This window comes from Phascolarctos cinereus, unplaced genomic scaffold, assembly GCF_003287225.1.
Source record: "Phascolarctos cinereus isolate Bilbo 61053 unplaced genomic scaffold, phaCin_HiC Scaffold_1;HRSCAF=81, whole genome shotgun sequence".
Lineage (NCBI taxonomy): Eukaryota > Metazoa > Chordata > Mammalia > Diprotodontia > Phascolarctidae > Phascolarctos > Phascolarctos cinereus.
In genome coordinates this window covers 59,410,200-59,436,056 of record NW_027555514.1, presented here as the reverse complement: position 1 = coordinate 59,436,056, position 25,857 = coordinate 59,410,200, and the positions used below count along the sequence as shown (strand labels likewise).

Genomic DNA, 25,857 nt, shown 5'->3' with positions numbered 1-25,857 from the left:
TTAACTGATTGGCTGTGTGGAGTGATATAGGGTCAAGAGCCCAGGATAATGCTGAAGTGATAAACCTGGGAGAACAAAAAGAGGGTGGTATCTTTGACAGAAATGGAGAAGTTGAGAAGAGGAGTGGATTCAGAGGGAAAGTTAGTGAGTTCAGTTTTAAACATGTCGAGGTTAAAATATCTCCAGGACATCCAATTTGAAATAGCCAATAGCACAGTTGACGATACGGACCTGAAGCTCAGAGGAGAGACTACCAAGGAAAAAGAAGAGATGGCACAGGAAGAAACCTTGAGTGATACCCACAGTTAAGGGGTTGTGAGGTGGGTGATGAGCTATCACAAACCACCAAGAAAGAAACATCGGACAAGTAAGAGGTGAACCAGCAGAAAGGAGTATCCCAAAAACCCAGAGAAGAAAGAGTGTCCAGGAGAAGGTGGTCACTGGTATCAAATACAGCACATAGGGAGAGAAGAATTAGGAAAGACCATCCTATTTGGTGATAAAAGAACTTCAGTAACATTAAAGAGAGCAGATTGAGATGAGCTGGATCAATTAGCCAGACTCTGAGGATTGAAGAGTGCAAAGAAAGGAAGTGGAGGCAGTAAATGTAGGCAACTCTTTCAAAGAGTTTGGCTGAAAAAAGAGAGGATGGTTTGAGGAGACAGCAAGATCTAGTAAAGGGTTTTTGTTTGTTTTTATCTGTAAGTATTGGAAGACTTGAGCAAATTTGAAAGCAGAAGAGAAGGAAATGAAAATTTATGAAGTAGAAAAGGTTGTTTTCAGAAATCCTCCCTCTCTCCCCCTTTCATTCTGTCCATCTGCCTCTTTGCCTCCCCACCTTCCTGCCGTGTTACTCCAGTTTGCCTAGCCTTGTCTTCCCACTATGGCACCACTTCTCAGGCAGGACCCCTTCCTATTGATCCTTCAAAAAACAGCCTCTTATGACGATCAAAACTTACCCAGTTAGTTAATATGATACATTAATTCAAAATAAAATGTTAATGATAATGACCTATTTTTCAGCTGAACTGGACTGTTCAGCATTCAATGAGCTCTTTTCCTTCTGGCTTTACCCATGGTAGCATACTCACTGTGTTTGTGCTTCAGCAGGCCTTCAGGTGCTAACCCAATAGAAGTAACTATTTTGAAGATTTCAGGAAACTTAGCAGATGGGTAAAAGTGATACTTAAGGAGCAGTGAGACTTTTTAAGGTCTCTCAGATTATGCTATAGTGGTATATATTAATAGGTACCAAATGGGACCTTAGTATATTGTTAAATGGTTTTAATGCCCCCAACAGGATAGCAATGAACAGAATCTGTTTCTTGGTGATCACATTATCTCTGTGCAGATGACTCCCAGATCTATACATTTAGCCCTCCTCTCTTTCCTGAGTCATAGTTCCACATCACCAACTGCCTATTGAATATTTCCTGCTGGACGTCCCATAGGAGTCTTAAACGCCGTGTGTTCTGTTGAGGACGCCATCATCCTGCCTGTCATTCGGGCTTGCTACCTCAGAGCCAACCTCGACTCTTCTCTCTCCTTCACTTCCCATAGCCAGTGGTTCCCCACGCCTTGCCCATGCCACCTCCAAAATACGTCTTCCTTCCATCCCCCCTCTCCACTCACAGGACCACTGCCCTTGAAAAGCTCCTCTTCTCCTTTCCCCTGGACTTTTGAAAGTGCCTCCTAACTGGTCTCTTCTCTCTTCCCATGCTGTCCTCTGCACAACTGCAAAATGGAGATTCCTAGAGCAAGAGACCGCTCTTCAAAGGTTTCAGGGGTTCCTCTGTGTGACCCATAAAGCCCTGCACCAGCTAATCCCAGCACGCCTCTCCAGGCGTATTACTTACTCCTCACCCTTTCAGGCCACATGGCCCAGCCAAGGGGCCACCTTGCTGTTTCCAGTGCATGATGCTGTATCTCCTGTCTCCATGCTTTTGTACAAGCTTTTCCCCCGCTTTGCCTCGAGGCTCAGCTCCTCCTCAGCCAGTCCAGCCCTTTTGCCCACCCCTTGCTCAGGGTTCCATAGGTAGTAAGTGTCTGCAGCAAAATTTGGGCTCGTCTTCCTGACTAGTGCCCTTCCCCTCTCCCAAAACTTGCTTTGCATGTATTTTGCGTGTGTTTATCTTTGTTCAAGTTGTTCTCTCCAATAGAAAGGTAACTCCTTGAAGGCAGGCACTGTTTTGTCTTTGTATCCCAAGTGTCTGGCACTGTGCCTGGGCCATAGTAGACACTTAATGCTTGTTGAGTGAGTGAATCTCAAAAAGGAAATCACAAGCCGTGTATTTATTACATGAAAACAGAATTTTTCATGTTCAATTTAAAGCCAAACTGAAGGTACCTAAGTGATCAAAGAGAACCTAGGGTAAGAATGGAAGTCATTGTAGTAGTCTAAAGCAAGGATTCTTAACCTTTTTTTTTTTTGGTTCATGGACCCCTTTTGGAATTTGGTGAAGCCTCTGGATCCTTCTCAGAATATTAAGTAATTGAATAAAATGCTAAATTTCAATTAGAGGTTCGTGAAAATGAAGGTGTCACTTTTTTCCCCATCCAAGTTCATGGACCTTGTGAAATCAATCCATAGAACGCTCCTGGTGTAAGGGTATATCGTTTATTATGCTGAGATACTAGCTTAGGTTTGAAGAAGTCTTCCAACAAATTGAGGGCTTGGAGATATCCTTCAGATAGGAAATCTAAACTTGGAAATGAAGACTTAGGGATTCTGTTTCTGGCCATCAGATGGAGCTAATGGAATGCATAAGGTCTATTGGGGGAAATGATGCCTGCCATTTGAAGTCCTTTGATCTTTGGGAAGATTTAGATGAGATGTACTGGTGGCCATTTGGCTCCTGAGATGCTAAAGAAGGGTGAAAAAGTCTAGCCTTCTAGAGGATATAATCAACCTGAATTACTGAGTACAATCCAAATAAACTCTCAGGATGAGTAAAGGAGCTACAAAAAGATAATGGTAGGTCTGAAATCAAGGGGAAGAGAGGCTGGGAGGTCGAAGAGGTCAGGGTGTCTCATCCAGAGAGAGATCCAGGGAACCAAGAAAAATCTCCACATTTCCAGTGGGGGGATGGGGGGAGGGCTATTCTAGGAGCCCACACTCTGAGGCAGGGAAGTCTAAGGAGCAGGGCCTGGAAGAGATTGTCTCCCACAATCCCTAGAAGCAGTGTCAATGCAACTCCATCTTGGACTACAAGTTTGAGCATCTGTATATAATATCTAACCATCAGGAAAGGGTTAAAGCAAGGAAGAAAGAGCTGAGGGTTAGGAGCACTGTGCCAACCAACCTCATATGTGGCTAGACTACTGAAGTTTACATCAGCAAATCATGGTCTATAAACTTGCCCTCTCTGCTTTGGTTTTGATTTTTTTCTTTTATTAGTTTCTTTTAAAAGGAAGAAAAGAAAAGCACCCTCACCTTGCTCTAGCTGAACTAAGAGGAAAAGAAATTTTTTTCCCCTAGAAGATGTAAGGGAATCAATCCATCCTCTTATATGGGGGGAACCCACTCCAGAACCTAGAAAGAGCCAAGAGAACTGAGGCAGCTCTAGAGAAAACCAGCCCCTCCCTCCCCTTCCTCTCCAGTGCCTCACTTCACTTCTCAAAAGAAAGAATCGTTCTCCAAGGTATCCTCAAGGCTAACTAACAGCTTCCAGGGTTAGAGACAAATGGAAAGTCTCTACAGTCAGGATTACCCATGGGAGAATAGATTAGTCAGAGATATTCTGGACATAATAGCATTGAAAGAGCTTCACGTTTTCCCATAGGTGGGAATCATGGGCTGTGTACAGACTGAACAGTCCTCCAAGACTCGCAGTTACTTCCTGAGAAGAGCATTTTCTTTGATTCGGCAGACATTGACTAAGTGCCCCCTGAAGGCAAGCCACCATTTGAAGTTGTACTGGGGAGGGGGAAGAAAGGTGCATCCTTGCCATCAGGAAGTTTATAATCTAGTAGGGGAGCCGGAAACCCACACATACAACTACAGAGAAAAGTATACATAGGTCATAAAGGGTTCTCAGAAGAGAAAGAGCCAGTCCCACCTATCCCACATTTGAGTTGGGTCATGGAGGCTGGATACAGTTTCATCACATGGAGATAGGGGTGCTGAAGACATTCCAGGCAGAGACCATCACAAACAAGGCAAAAAAAAACGGGGAAATATGAGAGAGAAATCTATGGAATGGTAAAGGGTGGGTGGGAGCCAGATTGTGAACGCAAGGCAAAGGAGCAGGGTCTTGATGGGTAACAAGCACCTGTGAAGTCTCGGAGCAAAGGAATATGATGGTCACATGGGAATGTAGAGGCAAACCTGTTACATGGGGAAGATTCCTCTGGTAGCAATGTGAATTCATCTCAATTCAGCAGACCTGCTGCGTATTAGACAATGTACTAGGAGCTATGCATTCAGAGATAAAAAGGAAAGTCCCTGCCCTCAAGGAGCTCGCAGTCTATTGTGGGGAGATAGCATGTGCCCAGCTAAGTAAAGATAAGGTCATTTGAGAAGAGGGGAATATTCACTGAGGATATGCCACCTGAGCTGAGCCTTAAAGATCAGGAAAGCTTCTAAGAGGCAGATGTGGGCCAGGAGTGTCTTCCAAGCATAGGAAATGACTTGTGCAGTTGCAGAGAGGGAGGAGATGAAGCCGCAAGTTCAGGGGAAGCTGATCATCCAGCTGGGCTGGAATACAGAGTTTGGGGAGGAGAAGGGTGGCTAGCATTTGTGTGGGCCAGGCCCAGTGCTAAGCACTTCACATACGTTATCTCATTTGAGCCACACAACCCTGGGAGGTAGGTACAATCATTATCCCATTTTACAGACAAGGAAACTGAGGCAAAGGTTAAGTGACTTCCCCAAGGTCACACAGCTAGTAAATGGTACCCCTGATGGGATGTGAACTCAGGTCTTCCAGTTCCAGCACTCTAACCACTGAGCTACCTAGCTGCCTAAGTAGTATGACATAAGCCTGAAAGGTAGGTGGAAGTCCTTCAGTACCACGTGTAGGGTATGTCGTTTTATCCTATAGGCATCAGCAAGGCACTGAAGGTTTCTTAACCATGTAGTGACCTGTATCTTAGACCTGTGCCTTAGAAAGGTGATTTTGGCATGTGTATGACAGGAAGATGAGAGAGGTCAAAAACCTCCAAGTAGGAGACTTGCAAAAGTGCAGGGAGCGGTGCCTGGCCTGGACAGGCAGCTGTGTGAGTAGAAAGAGGGAATGAATGCAATCCCCATCCTGGGGGTAGAATCAGTGCTTCGATATGGGGGTGGGGGAGGAGGCTAACAAATCAGAGACAACCACAAAGTCTGGAGCCGCATGATGGGGCACTGACACTGCCCAGTGTCGTCTGGCCATTCTCATGCCTGGTTGAGAGAGTTTCACGTAATCTCAAGAGCTGGGATTCTTAACTTGGGATCCATTAACTTTTTTTTTTAATTTAATATAACTTTATTTCAAAATAATTGTTTTCTTGTGTATTTTACTTCAGCATTTAAAAGTATTGTTCTGAGAAAGGATTGATAGGTTTCACCAGACTGCCGAAGGTTAACTACTCCTGCTATAGAGTATTGAACCTAGAGTCTGAAGACCTGAGTCCAAATCCTGCCCCCTCGATACTTAGCTGTGTGACACTGCAAATTGTTTAACTTCTCTGAGCCTCAGTCCCCTCTGTCAATGGAGGGGACTGCCTCTCAAAGGGTGTCCTGAGGCTCAAATGTGATCATGGACCTAAAGTGTTATACACTCTTTAAAGCACTCATAAATACCAGATAGTATATGAATCCTGCCCCTTGGGACCTTGCAGAACAAGGCTGGTGCTGCCACCATCCCACTCGTGGCATTGCAAGTGGACAAGGGATGGGAGACGCTGGGAGGTTTCCCCACTGGTCAAAATAAACATTTTCCCCTTCTGCTCACCTCCTGGCCTCCCTGTTACTGTGGGGGACACTGCCATCCTTCCTGTCTCCAGGTGTCGTCCTTGGATCCAAACTCCTCTCACTCCACCCACCATAGCCCATCAGCTGTCATTTTTACCTTCTTCTCTTGTGTCCACCCTGGTGCGAGCCATCATCACCTCCTACCTAGACCATGAACACAGCCCCCACCTTGCCTCATCGCTCCTCCATGCAGCTGGCCAATTGATCTTCCAAAAGTGCAGATCTGACCATCTCACCTCCCTCGTCAGTCAACTCCTCTAGGGTCAAATAGAAAATCCTCTCTTTGACTTATTTAAAAGCTCAGATTCAGAACCCGGCCCCTTCCTAAGACGACCATTCTATTCTTCACTGACCGTACTGGCCTCTACCCACTCTCTGGTCTCCTTGACTGCCCCCCATGCCTGGAATGTCTCCCTCCACACACTGGCTTCCCGGGCTTCCTTCAGGTCTCAACTAAACTGCCTGCTTTTGCAGGCAGCCTTTCCTAGTCCTCCTTAATCTTCGTACCTTCCCTCCAACATCAGTCCCAGCTAATCCCCATCTCTAGCTTGTTTGCTCCTACTTGTTGCATGCTGTCTCCTCCATTGCACTGTGAGCTCTGGGGGGCAGGGACCGTCTTTTGCCTTTTTGTGTGTCCCCGTTGCTTAGCATAGTGCCTGGCACATAGTATTTACTTGATAAATGTTTATTGACTGACTAGGCACTTAATAAATCCTAGTTCACTGACTCACCTCACTTACATTCCCCAAGATATCCCTCTTCCTTCTCAGAGAGCCATCCCATTGCCAAAGAATAAAGAGGGGGGAGGGAAACAGTTCAGTAAAATAACTAAGTTTAGCATCCACCAAGTCTGATATTATATGCAGTGATCCACACCCATCTTCAAAGAAGGGAGATGGATTATCACATCACTAAGCTTGGTATCATTTCATAGCATTATTTTTTTGTTCCTTCCAATGTAGTCATTGGGTATTTTTTTCTGTTGCTTCCTTCACTTTGCATTAGTCTATATACATCTTCAAATGCTTTTCTGTATTTACCACATGCTTAAAATGCAGTAATATTCCATTATTTCTACGTACCACAGTTTGTTTAGCCAGTCCCCAAATCAATGGGAGTCTGCTTTGTTTTCAGTTTTCTGCTGCTACAAAAAATACTGCTATCCATGTTGAGCATATATGGGACCTCTCTTTTTATTCTTGTCCTCCTTGAGTGATCTCTGGGTCAATTATTTCTCTTACTATACTCCCAAATTGCTTCTAAGAATAGTTGAGTGTTATTATCCTTCCACTATTCCCACCTTTTATCATCTCTGTCACTTGTCTGGGTATAAGGTAAACCTTAGAGTATTTTTTATTTCCATTTATTATATTAAGAAGTAGTGTGATATGGTGGATAGAGAGCTACCTTGGAGCCAGGAAGACCTGGGTTCAGGTTCTGCATATCCTGGCTGTGTGATGCTGAGCAAGAGATATTATAGTAGTAATAATAATAACAACAATAATAATAATAATAATATCATTTTACAAATATTATCTCATTTGATACTATTCTGGAAGTAGGTGCTATTATTATCCCCATCTTACAGATGAGGAAACTGAAGCAAACAGAGGTGAAGTCATTTGCCCAGGGTCACACAGCTACTAGATGTCTGAGTTCACATTTGAACTCAGGTCTTCCTGACTTCAGGCCTGACGCTCTATGCACAATAGCCACCTGGTAGCCTGATGTAACCTCTCCTCACTCTCAGTAATCCTCTAGCACTATAAATTGCAGAAAAGATGATGATCTTCATTCGTGAAGGGAGTTTCCTTATCTAGGAATTCCCTCTACCAATGAAATCAGAGGTCCATCCCCATCCCTTGTGCCTATTTCTCTTAGTGATTCTAAATCACTTTATGATTGGTCTAAGCAATCATTTCTATACTTTTTACAGTTTGTAATTTTATTTTTGAGAACTGCTTATACATAAGAGTTATTTCTTTACTTATCCATTGTGGAAAGGTTTTTGATAGTATTTATTTCTGTTAGTTCTCTGTATAGTTTGGCTATCAGACCTTCATCATATATATTTAATGCAATTTTCCCCCTAATTGATCACTTTCCTTCTTATCCTAGTTTATATTCATTTTATTTGTGCAAAAGCGTTTCATTTTTATGAAGTGAACTTATTTTATCTTTTGTGATTCTTTCTATACCTTCTTTTATTAGAAATTAGCCCCCTAACCATAATTGTGAAAAGTACCTTATTTGGTTTTTTTCTGATTTTTTAATAATACAAGCTTTAATATTCAGACCCAAGATCTATTTTTAGCTTATTGGACATAAGGTATAAAATTTGGATCCAAACTAGTTTCTAGTTTTCTCAGCAATTATGATCAAATAAGGTACTCTTCCTCAAATAATTTATGTTTTCTTACAAATCAAATATCTGAGTGTTAAAAGCACAGCAGAAGGAAACTATATTTGATTTGTGTATTGCAAATCCATAGCCTTCCATGCCTGGTTCACCTGATGGCCAACCTCTGGTGATGAGGTTCATCTTGTCTTTCTGACCTGGGGTTACACATCATAAGCTTTTAGTGTTCAATTAAAATGCATTCTATAAGTCCATTAATGCATATGGAGCCTGATTCAATTCAAACTATAATCTATCATGTAGAATGAGATGTTGAAGGGATTATATTATGAAAGTATCATTCTTAGTATTCTAAGTACAACCCTTTTCTCCATCTCCTAAGGTGGTTTGTAATAGGTTTTTACTCCATCTTCCCCTTCCCCATCATTTTCTTAACACTTTTAGCTGTGTCTAGCATGGAGATGGAGCAATTCCACCACCAAGAGTCCTTGATACATGACATTAATGCTTTCTTGTTGCCTGTAGAGTCATCTCCTTGGGCTGAGGACTAAACTAGGAAGAGGGAGACCGAAAGAACTTACTCTTTGAGAAGTCTTCATTGGTTATTGAGATAGAGAAAGTTCATACTGACCACTTTACACAGTGACTACAATGTGCTTCATGACTGTGGTTCATTATCCAGATAAAAGCAATGCTTTCCGTCTCCCTTAGTATTTTGCTGCTATTTTGTGGCTATTTCTCCCAGTTCCCAGAAAAAAACTGTGAAAGACAAGATTTTGTTACACGTGGTTTCCAGGCTAAACCAACCTCCATGGAATTTAGTGTAAGACCCAGGGACCAGAAAAATGAGGCTTAGTGGGGCACTAGGTGGCGCAGTGGATAGAGCACCGGCCCTGGAGTCAGGAGGACCTGAGTTCAAATCCAGCCTCAAACACATAATACTTCCTAGCTGTGTGACCCTGGGCAAGTCACTTAACCGCAATTGCCTCACCTCCCCCCCCCAAAAAAAAGAAAAAGAAAAATGAACCTTAGAACTAAAAAAAAATCAGGTACGACAAAAGTAAGGAAGCCTAATGGTCAAAGACCGGGTCCTTTTCGTTTGGGAAATTACTGGTTTTCACTGCCATCAGATGTGCCATTATTTATGTAATTAAGAGTGAGAAAGTTGGGGGCAGCTAGGTGACGCAGTGGATAGAGCACCGGCCCTGAAGTCAGGAGGACCTGAGTTCAAATCTGGCCTCTGACCAAACACTTGACACTTATAGCTGTGTGACCCTGGGCAGGTCACTTAACCCCAAGTTGCCTAAAAAAGTAAAAAAACAAAACAAAACAAAAAAACAAGAGTGAGAAAGTTGGATGACAATTGGATAGTTGTTTAGCTGTTTTGGTGGCCTAATAGGCTAAAATAAATTCTTCAGAATTAATCTCCAACACAAATGTTACAAAATTTTTTAACCATGAAGTAGCAAATAAAAACATTTCTGTCCCTCCCACAGGTCAAAAGTAAGGTTTAGTGCCCTTTTATGAGTGGTAAAAGATAGCATTATATCTGTAAAAGTTTACAAGTCTGGAAGTCGGAAGACCTGGGTTCAAGTCCTGGCCCTGGCACTTTATAAAGCCCTTAAACTCTCTGTGCCTCAGTTTCTTTTTCTGTAAAGTGTGAGAGGTTGGCCTTATATCAGAGGTCTCTTCCAGCTCAAAACTTACATGAATCTTTGGTGTTTTCTATTTTGTGCGGCAATGTCTTCTGCTCCTTCTAGAGAGAAATTTTAGAATGATTGAAGACGTATTAAGAATACAAACAACACACTGTTTCCCACCAGGTGGAAACCTGTTTGAGTGCTTTATTTAATGTTCAGGTAACAAATTGCAATTTGGATTTGAAAGCAAAAACATTAATTCTCAGCAAGTGGTAAGTGCTAAGTTTGAAAAGAAAATTAGCCAAAAATAAATATGAGCAAATGAGAGTAATGAACTTCACAGTTGCATAATTTTCATTATCAGCTTAGGCGTTAAAATTTCACACCATTCTAGGATGAGTTTGAAAATGTGATGCACAGATGATTGTCATCAACCTCCCCAGGCTGTGTCAGGGAAGAGGAACAGGAACAGGAATACAGCATTTCCTGTTGCTTTTCTTAAAGATCTCTAGACCTGGGAGGAGGCACATTCAGGAGCCTTGGCTTCTTCTTAAGCATAACCCATAATTCTTAAGTAGGTTCTCTATATATCTCTATCTTAAGTAAGTTCTCTATTTCAAGAAATTTTTAAGAAAAGGGAATGGCTAATTCCCCGACTGATAAATGGTCAATAATACGAACAGCACATGTCTTCAGAGGAAGTGATCCAAGCTATCAGTAGTCACATTAAAAAAAAAATACTCTGAATCAGTGGTGTCAAAATCTATGAGTCTAAATTATCTATGTTGTATATTTAATTTTTTTAAACATTTCCCAATTATATTTTCCACTGCTTCAGACAGCATTCAGGAATTTTGCAAACACAAGAAGCCAAGTTTGACACCCCTGCTCTAAATCGCTAATAGAGAAATGCAAATCAAAACAACTCTGAGGTTCTACCTCACACCCATCAGATTAGCAAAGTTAGCAAAAATGGAAAATGACAAATGCCTGTGGGAAAATAGACCCTTTAGTGCTGTTGGAGCTGTGATCTCGTCCAGCCATCCTGGAAAACAATGGAGAACTGTGCCTAAAAAGCTATTAAATTCTGTATGCCCTTCAGCCCAGCAATACACTACCATGTCTTTTTCCCAAAGAGATTTAAAAAATAGAAAAGGGGCACATGTGTACAAAAATATTTATAGTAGCTTTGTTTGCAGTGTCAAAGAATTGGAAACAAAAAGCGTGTTTTTTAATTGGTGAATGGCTGAGCAAGTTATGATATGTGAATGTGATGGAATACTATTGTGCTCTAAGAAAGGATGAAGGGGATGGTATCAGAAAAACCTGAAAAGATTTGTATAAACTGATGCAGATTGAAGTGAGCAGAACCAAAAGAACAGTTTATATGGTGATAGTAATGTTGTAAAGACAACTTTGAGAGCCTTAGGAACAGTGATCAGTCCAGGCCTGACCATGATTCCTGAGCGCTCATGATGAAACATACTATCCGCTTCCTGTCGGTGGGTGACTGAGACGTGGTCTTTTGGTGTGTGGCCAATGTGAAAATTTGTTTTGCTCAACTATAGGTGTTTGAAACAGGGTTTTGTTTTTCTTGCTTTCCCAAAAGAGGAGGTGGGAGAGAGAAAAGGTGGATTTTTCTTGATTGAAAAAATAATAATTAAAAAGGATAACTAAATACTCTGAGGAGATGATTCAACTAAAGTAATGCACAAACTCAACCACCACGCGTTATCACAGAATTTCAGAACTGAAAAGAAACTTCAAAGGCCAGTTCATCTCTGAAGAAGGATCCCTTCCACAGCAAGCCCGGCATGTGGTTCTTAGCCTTTGCCTGAATACCTCCACTGCCTCCCACTTTGGGATCCCTCTGATTGTTAGGAGATTTTCCTGATCCCAAGCTTCTTCGTCCCTTTTCAGCTTCCACCTTTATTCTACCTTCTGCACTCTGAAGGCCAAGATGACAAATGTGACCTCTTTTCCATGGTGACTGCCCTTGAAAGACCTGCCCCGCCTCCCAGTCTTTTCTTTTCCAAGCTAAACATCCACGGCTCCTTCAGCCAGACTTCATTTGCTTAGGTTTACTGCTCTTCACCACTACCTTGCTTTGGATGCTCTGCGCCAATGTCGTTCCTCAGAAATGAGCACAATATTCCGGTCAGTCAGTAAACACTGTGCCAGGCACTGTGCTAAGCACTAGGGATACAAAGAAAGGAATAAAACAGTCCTTGCTCTCAAAGTGCTCCCCTCAGGGATTCAACATGCAATCAGCTGTGTGCAAACAAGCTATAGACAGGATAAATTGGAAATAGCCAACGGAGGGAAGACACTAGAATTAAGAAAGACTTCCCAGGAAAATGATAAACGTTGGAGGGGATGTGCAAAAACTGGGACACTAATACACTCCACTAACGGTGGAGTCTGGAGAGCAATTTGGAACTATGCCCAAAGGGCTATAAAACTGTGCATACTCTTTGATCCAGCAAACACCACTGCTAGGTCTGTATCCCAAACAGATTTTTTTTAAAAAGGGAAAAGAACTTATTTGTACAAAAATACTTATAGCAGCTCTTTTTGTGGTTGGCTAAGAATTGGAAATTGAGGGGATACCCATCAGTTGGGGAATGGTATGTGATTGTGATGGAATATTATTCTGCTATGAGAAATGACAAGCAGAGTGATTTCAGAAAAACTTGGAAACACTTACATGAACATCTGATACAAAGTGAAGTAAGCAGAACCAGGAGAATATTGTACACAGTTAACAGCCACATTGTACAATGAACAGCTGCGAATGGCTTAGTTGTTCTCAGGAATACAATGCTCTAACACTATACCAAAGGACTTATGATGAAAAATGCTATCCACCTCTAAGAAAGAACTATAGAGTCTGAATATAACTGAAGCATATATATTGTTTCTTTCTTTTTCTTCATTCCTTTTTTTATTCAAATCTTTTTATTCAAAATGACTAATATGGAAATGTTTCACATGATTAACCTATATCTGATTGCTTACCATCTCAGAGAGGGGGGAGCAGTGGGGGAGGGATTTAAAAAAAAGATGAATGTTTACCCAAAAAAAGAGACTTCCTATGGAAAGACTTCTAGTAGATACTGGGGTTGGTACTTCCGATGGATATAGTCTGAGAAAAGCCAAATATAGCAGAATTGTTTCTTTATTCCTGGAAGCTGTGCCTCTCTTCAGGCAACTCAAGAGCCCAGTGGCTTTTTTGGTGGCTGTATCACACTATGTACTTATATTGAACTTCTAGTCCACTAAAACCCTCAAATCTTTTCCAGACAAACTGCTGTCTTATCACACCTCGCCCCTCTCATCCTTGGAAAAGTAGATCTTTTTTAAACTCAAGGGTGGAACTCTATGTATATCCCTATAAAATTTTACTTAATTCAATTCATTCCAGTTCTTTTAGCCTGCCACAATCTTTGTGCACCCTGATGTCCCCAGCTTTTAAGCATTTGCAAATGTGATGTGGATATCATGTACACCTTCATCCAAGTCATTGATAAAGATGTTGAGAGGACTGGATAGAGATCCTTGCCTCACTTCCTTCATTGGAGACAAACCAGCCACTGGGATATCAAACCACTAATGATAGTCTTCAATTCCAGCCATTCAGTTATAAATGCAGCCAATCATACTGTTATCTAGGCCACATCTCTCCATAGTTCCACAAGAATAGCATGAGATATTTATCAGATACTTTCCTAAAATCCAGGTAAACAATATCTACCACATTCCACTGCTCTGCCAGTTTAGTGTCCTTGTCAGAAATGGAAATCTTACTAGTATGGCACGAACTATCCCTGATGAAGCCAAGCTAGCCCTTGGCAGTCAGTCACTTTCTTCTAGAACTTTGCCAGGAATTGAAGTCATGCTCCCTGGCCTGTAGTTTGCACATTCTATTCTATTTTTCTTTTATTGGAAATTGGGACATCTAGCCTTCTCCAGGCCTGCATTAGCTCTCTTGTGATGCAGCGTCTTTCCAGTCCAACTGACAGTGGCTTCCTCATCAGAGCTGAGGGTTCCTTCTGTACTCAGGAGTGTGGTTCTGCAGGGTCAGAGGGCCTTGAATTCACCAAGGGTAGCTTTATGCCCTCATCTCCTTGCTTCTATTCAGTAGCCATTTTTGTTCAGTCCTCTCCAGCCCAAAGGTCATTCTCCTTAGCAGAGAAAACAGAGACAATAATTGAACATTCTGCCTTCTCTCACTTGTCAGTTATATCTCCTTCACCCCAAGCAGCAATGCTGTCCTTTCTTTGATCCTTCTCTTTCCCCAGTATAGCTTTGAGAAACTAACTTTCTGTTGTCTTAACTGAGCTCATTCTGAGCTTTAATATTCCTGGCGCCATCCTTCCTGTATTGAACCACCCTTTTATGTTCCATCTCCCATCTCCGTGCCTTTACCCTGACTCTCCCCCATGCCTAGAATGCTCATCTCCTGCCCTCTTCTGTCGCACAAAATCCCTCACTTCTTTCTGGCTTCAGCTCAGGCACCAACTTCCACATGAAGCAGTCTGCTAGCAAGCATTTTTACAGTGTCCACTACATGTCTGCCACTATGGCAGACCACGGCGGGGGCTGCTGGTTTGTGAGGGACAGTGAAGAACGTGCTCTGCCGCCACGTCCAGCTCTCCAAGCCCACGTTAGGAACACCATGGGGACACTAGACGAGGAACGAGCTAGAGCAGTAGCCTCAAGCATTGCCTCCTGTAAATCAAACAAATAAGTATTTTTAAACAAAAAAAATAGATTTTAGATGTTTAGGAAGGCTGCATAGCATAGTTTCCTTTCCCACATTCCTACAGTGAATCTTTATATCTTTTTCCACCTTTGCCAATTTGATGAGTGTGAGTTGATGATCAAATTGTGTTAATTTGCATTTTTAGGGACTTAATGATGGCCTTTTTAGATGATGGCTCATAATTTGTGAACTGTGTATGTGTCCCTATCCTTTAACCACTTATCTGTTGAATAATGACTCTTAATGAAATAGATTTATACCAATTCCCTATAGATTTTGAATGTCAGACTTTTATCAGAAATCTTCCGTACAAAGATTTCCCTCATCCATATCTTTCCTTTTTATTCTAGCTGCATTTATTTTATCTTTATTTGTGCAAAAGATTTTTATTTTTTATATAATGGTAGTAGATTATCTTGTTTTTCAGAATATTCTCTATTGTGACTGTTTACAATTCATGCTCTTTCCAACATTGTGAGAAATATTATTCTTACTGCTTTTGTAATACAATAATTATGCTCTCATAAAACATAAGACCTTAACTGGAAAATTATCATGTCATAGAACTTCAGGGTGCTACACAAAAATAACTATCCATATTCGTGTCTTTTTTTTTTGGTGTTTTACTGGTGATTTTAGGGGTTTTATGTCATTATTGCTTCCTAATAACTTTCCCCTTCACTACAGTCCCCTCTTGTAACAAAACAAAGCTGTACAAAGCAAGCCTACCCACTGACTATGTCTAACAAAATTTATCTCATTCCAAATGTATATCATTCCCCATAGTCCACAACCTCTCTACCCAGAGTAAGTAGTCATACTTCTTCATCAGTCCCATGGAATCAGATTTGGTCATTTAATTGATCCAAATTATTTGCATCCCCCATGCCAACTACAGTGAAATCATATAGCATGTGATAGTATCATATACTATATCTGTAGACATATTGATATATAGATACAGTGCTGGATAAACATTTGAGTAAATGGACAGGTAGATGAAATAACAGCAAACTTTAGAGAGTATACATGTTACTGAGAAGACAGGAAGACTTGTCTACAACTAGAGCTGACATGGCTCTAGGTATGATAGATAGATGGATCAGTGGAACAAAGTAGACATAAAATACACAGTAGTCAATGATTATAGTAACCTTGTGTTTGACAAATGTAAAGATTTAAGCTTTTAGGATAATAATTCACTGTTTGGTAAAAAAAAAATTGTTGGGAAAACTGGAAAGCAGTCTGACAGAAACCAGGTATAGAACATTATCTTACACCATTTACCAAGGTAAGGTCAAAATGGATACATGACCTAAACATAAAGGGAGATATCATAAATAAGTTAAAAGAGCATGGACCATATTACCTATCAGGATAGGAGAAGAATTTATTAATAATCAAGAGGAGAGAGCATTGTGAGATGTAAAATGGATAATGTTTACTATGTTAAATTAAAAAGGTTTTATACAAATAAAACCAATATAATTAAGATTAGAAGGAAAGCAAAAAATTGGGGAAAAATTTTATAGACAGTTTCTCAGATAAAGGTCTCATACCTCAAATATGTATAGAACTCTATCAAATTTATAAGCATATGAGTCATTTCCCCAATTGGTAAATGGTCAAAGGATATGAGCAGGCAGTTTTTTGGAAGAAGAAATCAAAGCTTTATATAGTCATATGAAAAAATGCTCTAAATCCTTATTGATTAGAGAAATGCAAATTAAAACAACTTTGAGATATCCCTCATACCTATCAGATTGACTAAAATGATAGAAGAGGAAAATGACAAGTTTTGGAGGGGATGTGGAAAAACTGAGACACTAAAACACTATTGTTGGAACTGTGAACTGATGCAACTATTTTAGAGAACAATCTAGAATTATGCCCAAAGAATTATAAAATTGTGTATACCCTTTGACCCAACAATATCACTAGTAGGTCTGTTTTCCAAGATAATATGGACCCAAGGTGATCAGGGAAAAAGGACAAGAACCAATATGTTCTAAAATATTTATAGCAATTTTCTTTGTGGGGCAAAGAACTGGAAGTTGAAGAGATACCCAGCAATTGGGGAATGGCTAAACAAGTTATGGTATATTATACTACTGTGCTGTAAGAAGTTAAAAGCCAGTTAATTTTAGAAAAACATGGAAAGACTTGCATGAAATAATGAAGAATGAAATGAGCAGAACCAAGAGAATGTTGTATACAGTAACAGCAATATTATTCAAGGAATTACTTTGAATGGCTAAGCTATTCTGAGTAGTATAAATATTTAGATCAGCTACAAAGGACCTATGAAGGAAGATTCTATTCACCTCCAGAGAAAGAACTGATAAATACAAGTATGCATAGTCTGCACACTTATACACATACACACACATGTATATACATATGTGTGTATGTATACATATATAATATGTATATGTCAAATCTTGACCTTATCTAGTTTAGGGGTGGGGAGGGAGGGAGACAGTTTGGAACTTGAAATATTAAAAAAAAAATTAAATTCAAAAAGAAACTAGGCATGGTGATAGATATGTCTTGAGAAAAAACAAGACATTGAGTTTTTAGCTATATAGCCACTTAATCTTGGGACTGTCCAATCTGCCTGGAGGCATCATCTATTCTCTGATAATACTATACCTGTCTCTGAACCAAAAAGGACTTGGCCATCATTATCCATGCTTGCGGCTCTACTGAGATAAGGGTTAATTTGAAGTCAGAAATTCTAGGGGCAGCTAGGTGGCACAATGGTTAAAGCACCGGCTCTGGATTCAGGAGGACCTGAGTTCAAATCCGGCCTGAGACACATAACACTTACTAGCTGTGTGACCCTGGGCAATGGGGTTCCATTGCCTAGCCCCCCCAAAAAAATTTTTTAAATTAAAAAATGAAGTCAGAAATTCTACAGAAATATGAATTGGTCATCATAAAATAATAGCTGATATTTATATGGGACTTTATATTTTATAAAGTTCTCTCCCTTGGGTCTCATGATAATCATGTATGATAGGTTATACAAGTATTATTATCACCATTTTACAGAAAGGAAACTGAGGCTCAGAGATATTAAGTGACAGATATTGAGATTATACGGTTAATAATTTGCCCAAGCTAGGGTTCACACCCAGGTCTGGTAATTCTAAATCCATTATGCTTTCTACTACACTTTAGCTGCCTCCCACAATCCACGTTACAAGTCAGTCAGTCAGTCAATAAACATTTATCAAATACCTACAAGTAGCTGATTGTCAGAAACATTGGCTATTTTAGCAGAGATGCTGAGATTCGTAGGTGAATCTTTGAAGTACAAGAGCTAAGAAAGCTGTACAAGAAGACTTTTCTCCTGATTAGTGAATGCCACAAGGGCTGGGTTGTGCCTTCCCAAGAAATAAAAATATAGAGATCACTTAGGTGAAAGGAGGAGCGTTTGATATGTTCTGTTTCTTACAGTGGGATCTGAACGATATTTCAGATTACTACAGTGGTGTAGCGCTGAGCGCTGGCCAGGCTATCCCTTGACATACTCCAAACACTCTCATTATGGACAGTATATCACTAGAAGCCCTCAAATCAGTTCTGTGGCTTTGTGAGAAACCTTGTTGGCGATACCATCTCAGAAACCCAGTACTCAAGTGTTTATGTATGGCCACCAAACAGCTTTCTGAGATGCCAATTTTTTTTTTATCATTGGTACTGGTTTACTGCAACCAAGTGAAGACCAATTGGACAGGGAGAAATACATCAACAGTACTTTGCAGCTCTTTGTATAAAAGAAGAAAGGAGTTAATATAGAAGTCTGAATTGTGACTTTTAGATTAAAATGAGATAAAGATACATAATGGGTGATGAGATATTGAGGCAAAAGATATTTTGGCCTGTGCAAATCGGCATCCAACTAACGAGCTTGTTGCATCTTTAGTGAGAGTATATGTGTTGAGGCTGAGACACTCAAGAGTTTTGGAAGAACTTAATTAAGTCCAAGCCTAGATGGCCAAATTTGCAGTTAGCCAAGGACCTGTTGGCAGATTTATCCAAGTCAACAAGTATTTTGTTTGGTTGTTTTTTTTTTAATTCGCTTTTATTTTGTTTTTGTTTGGTTTTGAATTCTCTCCATTTCCCTCCTCACCCCACCGTGTATTGAGAAGGCAATAAAAACAAAGCCTGTTACAGCCATGCAAAACAGATTCCCACATTAGCCGTGTTCCCCTAAAAAGAGAAAAAGAAAATATTCTTCAGTCTGTACTGTGAGTTGGTCTAGGGGTAGAGAACATGTTTCATCATGGGTCCTCTGGTTGGTCATTGTCAACATTTTTAAGCATTTCTACAAGCTGGGAACTATGGTAAACACTGGGATTACAGAGACCAAAAAAAAAGGAGTGTCTTCAGAGAGCTCGCATTCTCCAGGAGGGATGCAACATGTCAGGAGATACATAAATATGAGATAATTTGAGGAATCAATCAAAGAGCATTTATTAAACATTTACTATGTGTAGTAACATATATATGCATGTTATGCAAGGCATAGTTCCAAAGAAAATCAGAAATCAGCCCTTAAGAATGGTGAGTCCTCAAGAAGTTTCCATTCTAATGCAGAGACAACATATAAATTGTTGCTATAGGATACATACAAAGTAGATGGAGGACAGCCTGAGAGGGGAAGGAGAAAGTACTGCCAATGAGGGGGATCAGGGAAGGCTTCGTGGAGGAGGCAGCCCCTTCATGGAGGAGCTGAGCTTTGGAGGAAACTGGACAAGATTTCTTTTGAGCGATCAAAAACTTATTGCCATCTCCCTTAAAAAGCAGACAAAAATGACTAAGGATACACACTCCATCTCCATTTCAGGTCATGAGATGTAAGTGTAGATTTCTTGGAAACTGCAGCAGATGACAGACTGTCCTTGTGCAATAGCCAGGGCACAGCGTAATGTCCTTGGAGGAAATTCTTCTACAGATCCTAAGGCACAAAGGCAAAAACAGAGCCCTTGGAAAGGATCTCAGCTTAATCCCACACCCTAATCACCCTCAATTCTAGTGCCTTCCCTCTATGGATTATTTCACATTTTTCCTTTCTACTTGTTTTTACAGAGTTTCTTCATGTGGTCTCCCTCATCAGGGACTGTCTTTTGCCTTTCTTTGTATTCCCAGCACTTAGCACAGTGCCTGGCACATTGGAGGCGCCTAATATGTGTTTATCAGTTGACTCCAGGAGCAAGCCAATACACAGTAGCTCATTAGCAAAGGCATCACATTCTCCCTGAATCATGCAAATGCCTTTCCAGCCAAATACATCTCATACCTGCTGTAATGTCTGTCAATGACAGCTCTTTCTGATTTCTGTATTTCCACATTGAAAAATATGTATTGGGTTCGTACCAGGATGTAGCAAAATTGTCAAGAGTCTAAATTTAAGCATATCTTTGCATGCAATCACGCTCCAGCAGAATGTCTCCTTAGCCCAAAGCTTTGTGCATGCTTCAATCATAGCTAACCTAAATCTCTCTTTGCTACAATTCATCTGAAGACAGAGGAGGGTGATCCGGGTGTGCACACTTCTAGTCTTCTTTACCTTGGACAAAAATACAGCTCTTTTTGAATTTTAACTTCACTGCTCTTTCTGGACTTGATACAAAGTGAAAAAGAAAAAAAAACAACACTGCAATTTGAATTAAAATATCACTTTAGAGAATAACTAATTATGTTCCCATTCTTTTTCTACATGGACATTTTAGTTTAAAAGTTAAGCTTAGATCTTGGGGGTGCTGTGGAGGGATGGGGGATCCAGGCCTGGGTGGTGGTGTAGCATGCTTCTGGTGAGGACATTTTTCTTTTATCCTTGCATACTGGTGGCTGTTCTGCCATTTAGAGTCTTGGAGAGATATTCTGAGGACAGCAGGTTCGGTGACCTACCCAGAGATAGCCTGGACCCAGTTCTTCCAACTCAAAGATCACCTGTCCATCCATTATGTCATCATGCTTTCTTTACAACTTATCCCATACAGTCTGCACTATTGATTCGATGCTTTAGAATTTCTTTGGAGATTCGCTATTATTATTCTGAATGGATTGCATCCCAACTACTTATGCAACCTAGGCCTCAAATGTCTTATTCTTTTTCCTCTACGCTTTTTGGTAGGAGGAAAAATGCTTTTGGGCTGATTAAGGATTTGCTTTTTGGAGGTAGAAGGAAGAGAAAAGAAGGAGTAGATATATAGCCTCTTTGGTTTATATATTTTTTAATGATATTTCACTTTTAGAAAGTGACTTGTTCATAAAAATATAAACTGGTATGTTGAGAGAATGTGGAAAATTTTCATGGGGAAATTGCTGGATTCCTGCATTCTCCATCTCTGTCACTCACTAGCTGAGTGGCCTTGGATTGGTCATTGTGCTACAGGGAATCTTTTCCTTCACACATGAACAGGACAGGTAGAACTCTCTGAAGTTCTGTCAAAATCTACAATTCTGTGAAAACCTTTGAAATCGCATTGACAGACGCACAAGGCCAGATGCAGTCTGACACATCCTGGCTCGGAATTTTAAGCGCCAGTTGTTAACACTCAGCCATTTCAACTGAGACATTTTGCTTTTGTGTTTTTAAACAGGTGACGATGAAAGCCAAACAGCTGAAGGATTCTGTGACGTGCACCCCAGGTGCGTGTTAAGTATGAACATTATTGTATTCACTGACAACTGCTTCCTAGAAATAATTAATCCCTTTCTCCATTAAGGTCTTGACATGCAGGATTGCTCAGGGACAGGGATTCCATGCCTAACTTGGGTGTAGCTTCCATCATTAAAACATAGCATATGAAAAACAAATTCCACAGAAACAATTATCTCTATCTACATAGTAAACAAGGTAACCACAGATGAACTAGCAGGCTCTTAGGGGCTGCTCTGAAGAGTTTATGCTTCTGGGTTTGTGACTTCTAGGTCAGGTGAGCCTCCGAAAGGTGTTAAATGTGAGACCCGTGGCCGAGTGGGGCCCAGATTAAAAGGGAATTGGGAACTATTTAGCAAAAAAAAAAAAACAGCAGAACATAGGTAACATTAATAGGAGGTTTTCTAAGTCAGCGTGAGACGTTCAGGTCTCCTCATGTACACTTCAGTGACCCTCGTTTCTTTTTGGGTTTGACAGCCTTGCTTTACAGCAGGACTGAGTTACGCTGGCCCAAAGACCCCACTGTCAGAGGACACTGGCCCAGGCAGGGGTATTGTGGGGGATCCTCTGCTTGCGCCAGTGTCACCCTTTAGGAAGTGATGTACCCAGAATTGCTTCATCTGCCCATTCAATAAAAAGTCCTTGGCCAGCAGCGCCAAACAGTCTGGGGACCCACAGAGGACCCTCAGAAAACATCCTTCAGGGGACTGCAGAATGAACAGACTGTTGCTGACAGTCTTCAGAATCCATGGTCTTACTGAAGGAAAGCCATATTCTCTGCTACTCACATGCAGGCACATGCACTCTCTCTCTCTCTCTCTCTCTCTCTCTCTCTCTCTCTCTCTCTCTCTCTCTCTCACACACACACACACACACACACACACACACACACACACACACACCTTTCAAAGAGAGAATACTAAGAGCTGTTATACACACTTGAATCCACCACAGATATTTCCTCCTCAGACTCACCAGTATTTCTTTAGCATCTCTATGCTTGGGGTAGAGAGACAGGAACTGAAGGAAGAGGGCTGGGGTCCCTTAAAGCCTCATTCTGAGCCCAGGCCTGTGACCAGCCCAAGCTGTGGTTTCAACAATGCACCTGGATGGAGGCGGCTTCTCCTTCTTGGCAGCAGCAGGAAGTGGATGGGTTTCCTCTGCAACATTGAAGGGCTGGGGGTGGGGGGGAGGGTGTCTGCTGGCTGGCTGGCCCCATTCAGTGTTATGTGAGGCAGGCTCCCCTCAAAGACATGACCCCAAAGGCTGATCACTAGCTTTTGTCTTTTCTAGGGGATTGATTGATTGTTATTTTAATAAGGTGGAGCAATTTGGGGCAGGAAGCTCAATGTGAGCTTTCCCAATTTCCTCCCAATAGCTTGGTCACCCATAAGTGAGAGGAGAAGGGAATGTGGACAGACCTAAGGTGGATCTCGGAGATGACATCCATGACTTAGAGAACACTAGAAGCAGTGTTAAGGAGAGCAAGCCCCTATGGTGGGAACTCATTTACAGAAGGAGAAAAACAATGAAAAGATGAAGTCTAGAATAGTGAAATAAAAGCCCTCTGGCCACATGTAAAACATTGTAATCTCATAAAGGATAATTATACCTATATAATAAATATATACAGCATATATATATATGTATAATATATATATATACATATATACACACACATATGGATAAGTTATTGATTGATTGATTTAGTGGCCTTAAAAAGTTTGAAGTCATTTTAAATTAAAATGTTTTGGTTTCACGTGTGCTGCTGCTGAGCAATCTCTGAGAAGCACTCTTTAGCTCCCCATACCTGCACAGGCACCCCTTCTGTAATCCTTTCTCCCATAAACTCCCACCCACTCTGCTTACAGACTTGAGGCTCCAGGTATTCCTCGCCTGGGCATCAGATCTAAGCTGTTCAGCATCAGATGAAAATTGCTCCCTGCACTTTGAGCCTTCCCACAAGCCAAACTGAAGCCCCGTCATTTATTGGAGATCAGATATATAACAATGACAATTGGTCCCCACGGCCACGGTGGACGCCAGGGACCCGATGAAATGCTTTTAGGTGCTGCTTGTCCCCCAGAAGAGCATTCCTGTCCTTCGCCTCCTGAGTGACAATGTGGGGGATCCACGTCACAGGCCTCTGAGCTACCCTGTTCTTTTCTTCAGCCCATATCGAGGAGCCCAGGGCATGAGAAAAAAGAATAAGAGCACCTCTTCCTTATTGAGGGGTCGGGGTCTCGACCCAGGATGACTGCGAGGGTCTTCACCAGTGTGTCTTGCCATCGTCCCCCCAACTCACATGCCAAACTGAACCTATCTTGCTCAAAAAAACCAAACGAACCAACCCTTGCTCTGGTTCCCCTCATTCTGTTCAGAGTTTGGGTGACTTTGATTGTTTTTCTTCTTTTCCCTTCCACTGCCCAATCAGTTGTCAAGGCCTGTTTTGTTTGCCTCTAAAATCTCTTTGGTATCCATGCCCTCCTCCCATTCCCACGGCCACCATCTCAGTAACATGCCCTTCATTTCCACTCACGTGGACTGTCAGTGTGTCCCCCAACTCGTTTCTCACATCTATTCTTCCTCCTCCACTGTCATACCACTTCCAGGTCAGTATTGCATCTGTATGGGGCCAAGCACACATCGCTGTCCTGCTCAAAAGTCCACAGTGGTGCCCTGTTCCCTGAAGAGGAAAGATTCCTTAACCTCATGTTGAAGATTCTCAATCATCTGGTATCACCCAATTTTTCCAGCTTTCTCTCATCCTCCTTCCCTCTATGTGGGCTGTACTTCAGCTAGACTGAACTATTCACCATCCCACACACACATCCCACACTGTCCTACCTCCGTGTCTTTGCCCATATTACTTCCCCGTGTCCAGAATTCTCTTCTCTTCCCCTCCTCCTCCCATTTCTATCTAATGAAATGCTACCCATCCTCTGAGGCCTTAATCAAATGCCATCTCTGTGGAGTTTCCTTAAACCCTTCCCAACCCTCACTCCCCCCAGTAACCACCCCTTCACCTCACGTAGGGCTTGGTTTGCCCCTTTTTCCAGCACAGATCCTACATTAGTAGCATTATCACTGTTTGGGATGTAGTGCAGCCTTCTACTGGAAAGCAAGCTCCATGAGGCAGGGCCCAAATCTTTTTTCTTTCAATTTTGTGTCCTACCCCCACTGTTCTGTATGTAGTGGACTTGATCCATGTTTCTTTAAGGAGAAGCCAGAAACCAGAGAACAAGACCTAGATACAAGCTGCCAATCTGTAGCTGTGGAGGACATCCCTGCACTGGAAGTTCCTTAGACCAGTGACTAATGAAACCACAGGTTGGATCCGTAGCACTGAAAGCCCAGAATTTTCTTGCATCTTCCAGACCTAGAATCATCTTTGCAGCCCTGCCTGCCCCCGCACTGTCCTGTAGCTACTCTTGATACATGACCCTCATGCCCTCAATCTGGAATTACTTCCAAAGAGCAAACTGAGTCTGAAAACGGAAAGCTTTGGGGGGAAGATACTTAGAGGTTCTCACAAAGACACAGTGCACCAACTTTCCATTTGAAAATAATTTCATAGTTTGAAAATATAGAACTAATGAAATATAAGAGAACATTTGTCCATATTTGAGGGCTACATCAGCCCAAGCCACCTCAAATGACATTTCGGGGAGGTGGGTAGTAGATGTAAAACAACTCCTTGTAGAGGAAATGCCCCTGCCGCTTGGGAGGCAAAGCAGCATACTTTTCACTAATAATCAGGGATTTTAATTAAGTTATTTAATATGACTAAAACAACTTTGTCAAAATGACCTTAAATTTCTATTTATTGACTCTGCAAACTCTAGCAGGCAAGGTGCTATTTTCTTCCATTTAAAACAGTGACATCATTATCATCATCATTATAACTAGCATTTATGTAGTGCTTTCATGTTTGAAAAGCCCTTTTACAAATTTCAGAATAACAACAACTGCCAGGTATATCGCACGTACTACGTGCCAGGCACTGTGCTAAGTGCTTTACTAATGTTACCTCGTTTGATCCTCATAACAACCCTAGGAGAGAGGTGTTATTACCCCCATTTCACAGTTGAAGAAATTGAGGCAAATAGAGGTTAAGTGACTTGCCCAAGGTCACATAGCTAGTAAGTGGCGGAGACCAGATTTGAACGGAAGTCTTCCTAACTCCAGGTGCAGCGCTCTCCCCTGCACCACTGGGCTGGGGGTCAGAAGTCAGCTTCAAGTTCTGGCTTTACATTTTTAACAGCTGGGGAACTAAGTGAATCACGTCACTTCTAAGCCCTTCTTTCAAATGGGGCTGGCCATTTTTGCACTGCCTGTCTCCAGGGTTGTAAGCACAGTGCTTGGTAAAGTGTAAAACACTGCATAAACATAAGTGCTTCCATTTCCTCTTCTCCTTGTCTCTAATGGCATATCCAAGTGTGGGGAAAGCAGAGACTTTCCATCGGT

General features: G+C 41.4%; 1 protein-coding gene across 1 annotated transcript in view; it reads left to right on the top strand.

Annotated features, from left to right (window-relative positions):
• DNAJC1 (DnaJ heat shock protein family (Hsp40) member C1) overlaps positions 1–25,857 on the top strand; it is a 255,794-nt gene that overhangs the window by 223,579 nt on the left and 6,358 nt on the right. Inside the window, 1 exon segment of the mRNA XM_020966879.2 lies at positions 21,332–21,380. Coding sequence (XP_020822538.1) covers positions 21,332–21,380 — 49 coding nt within the window.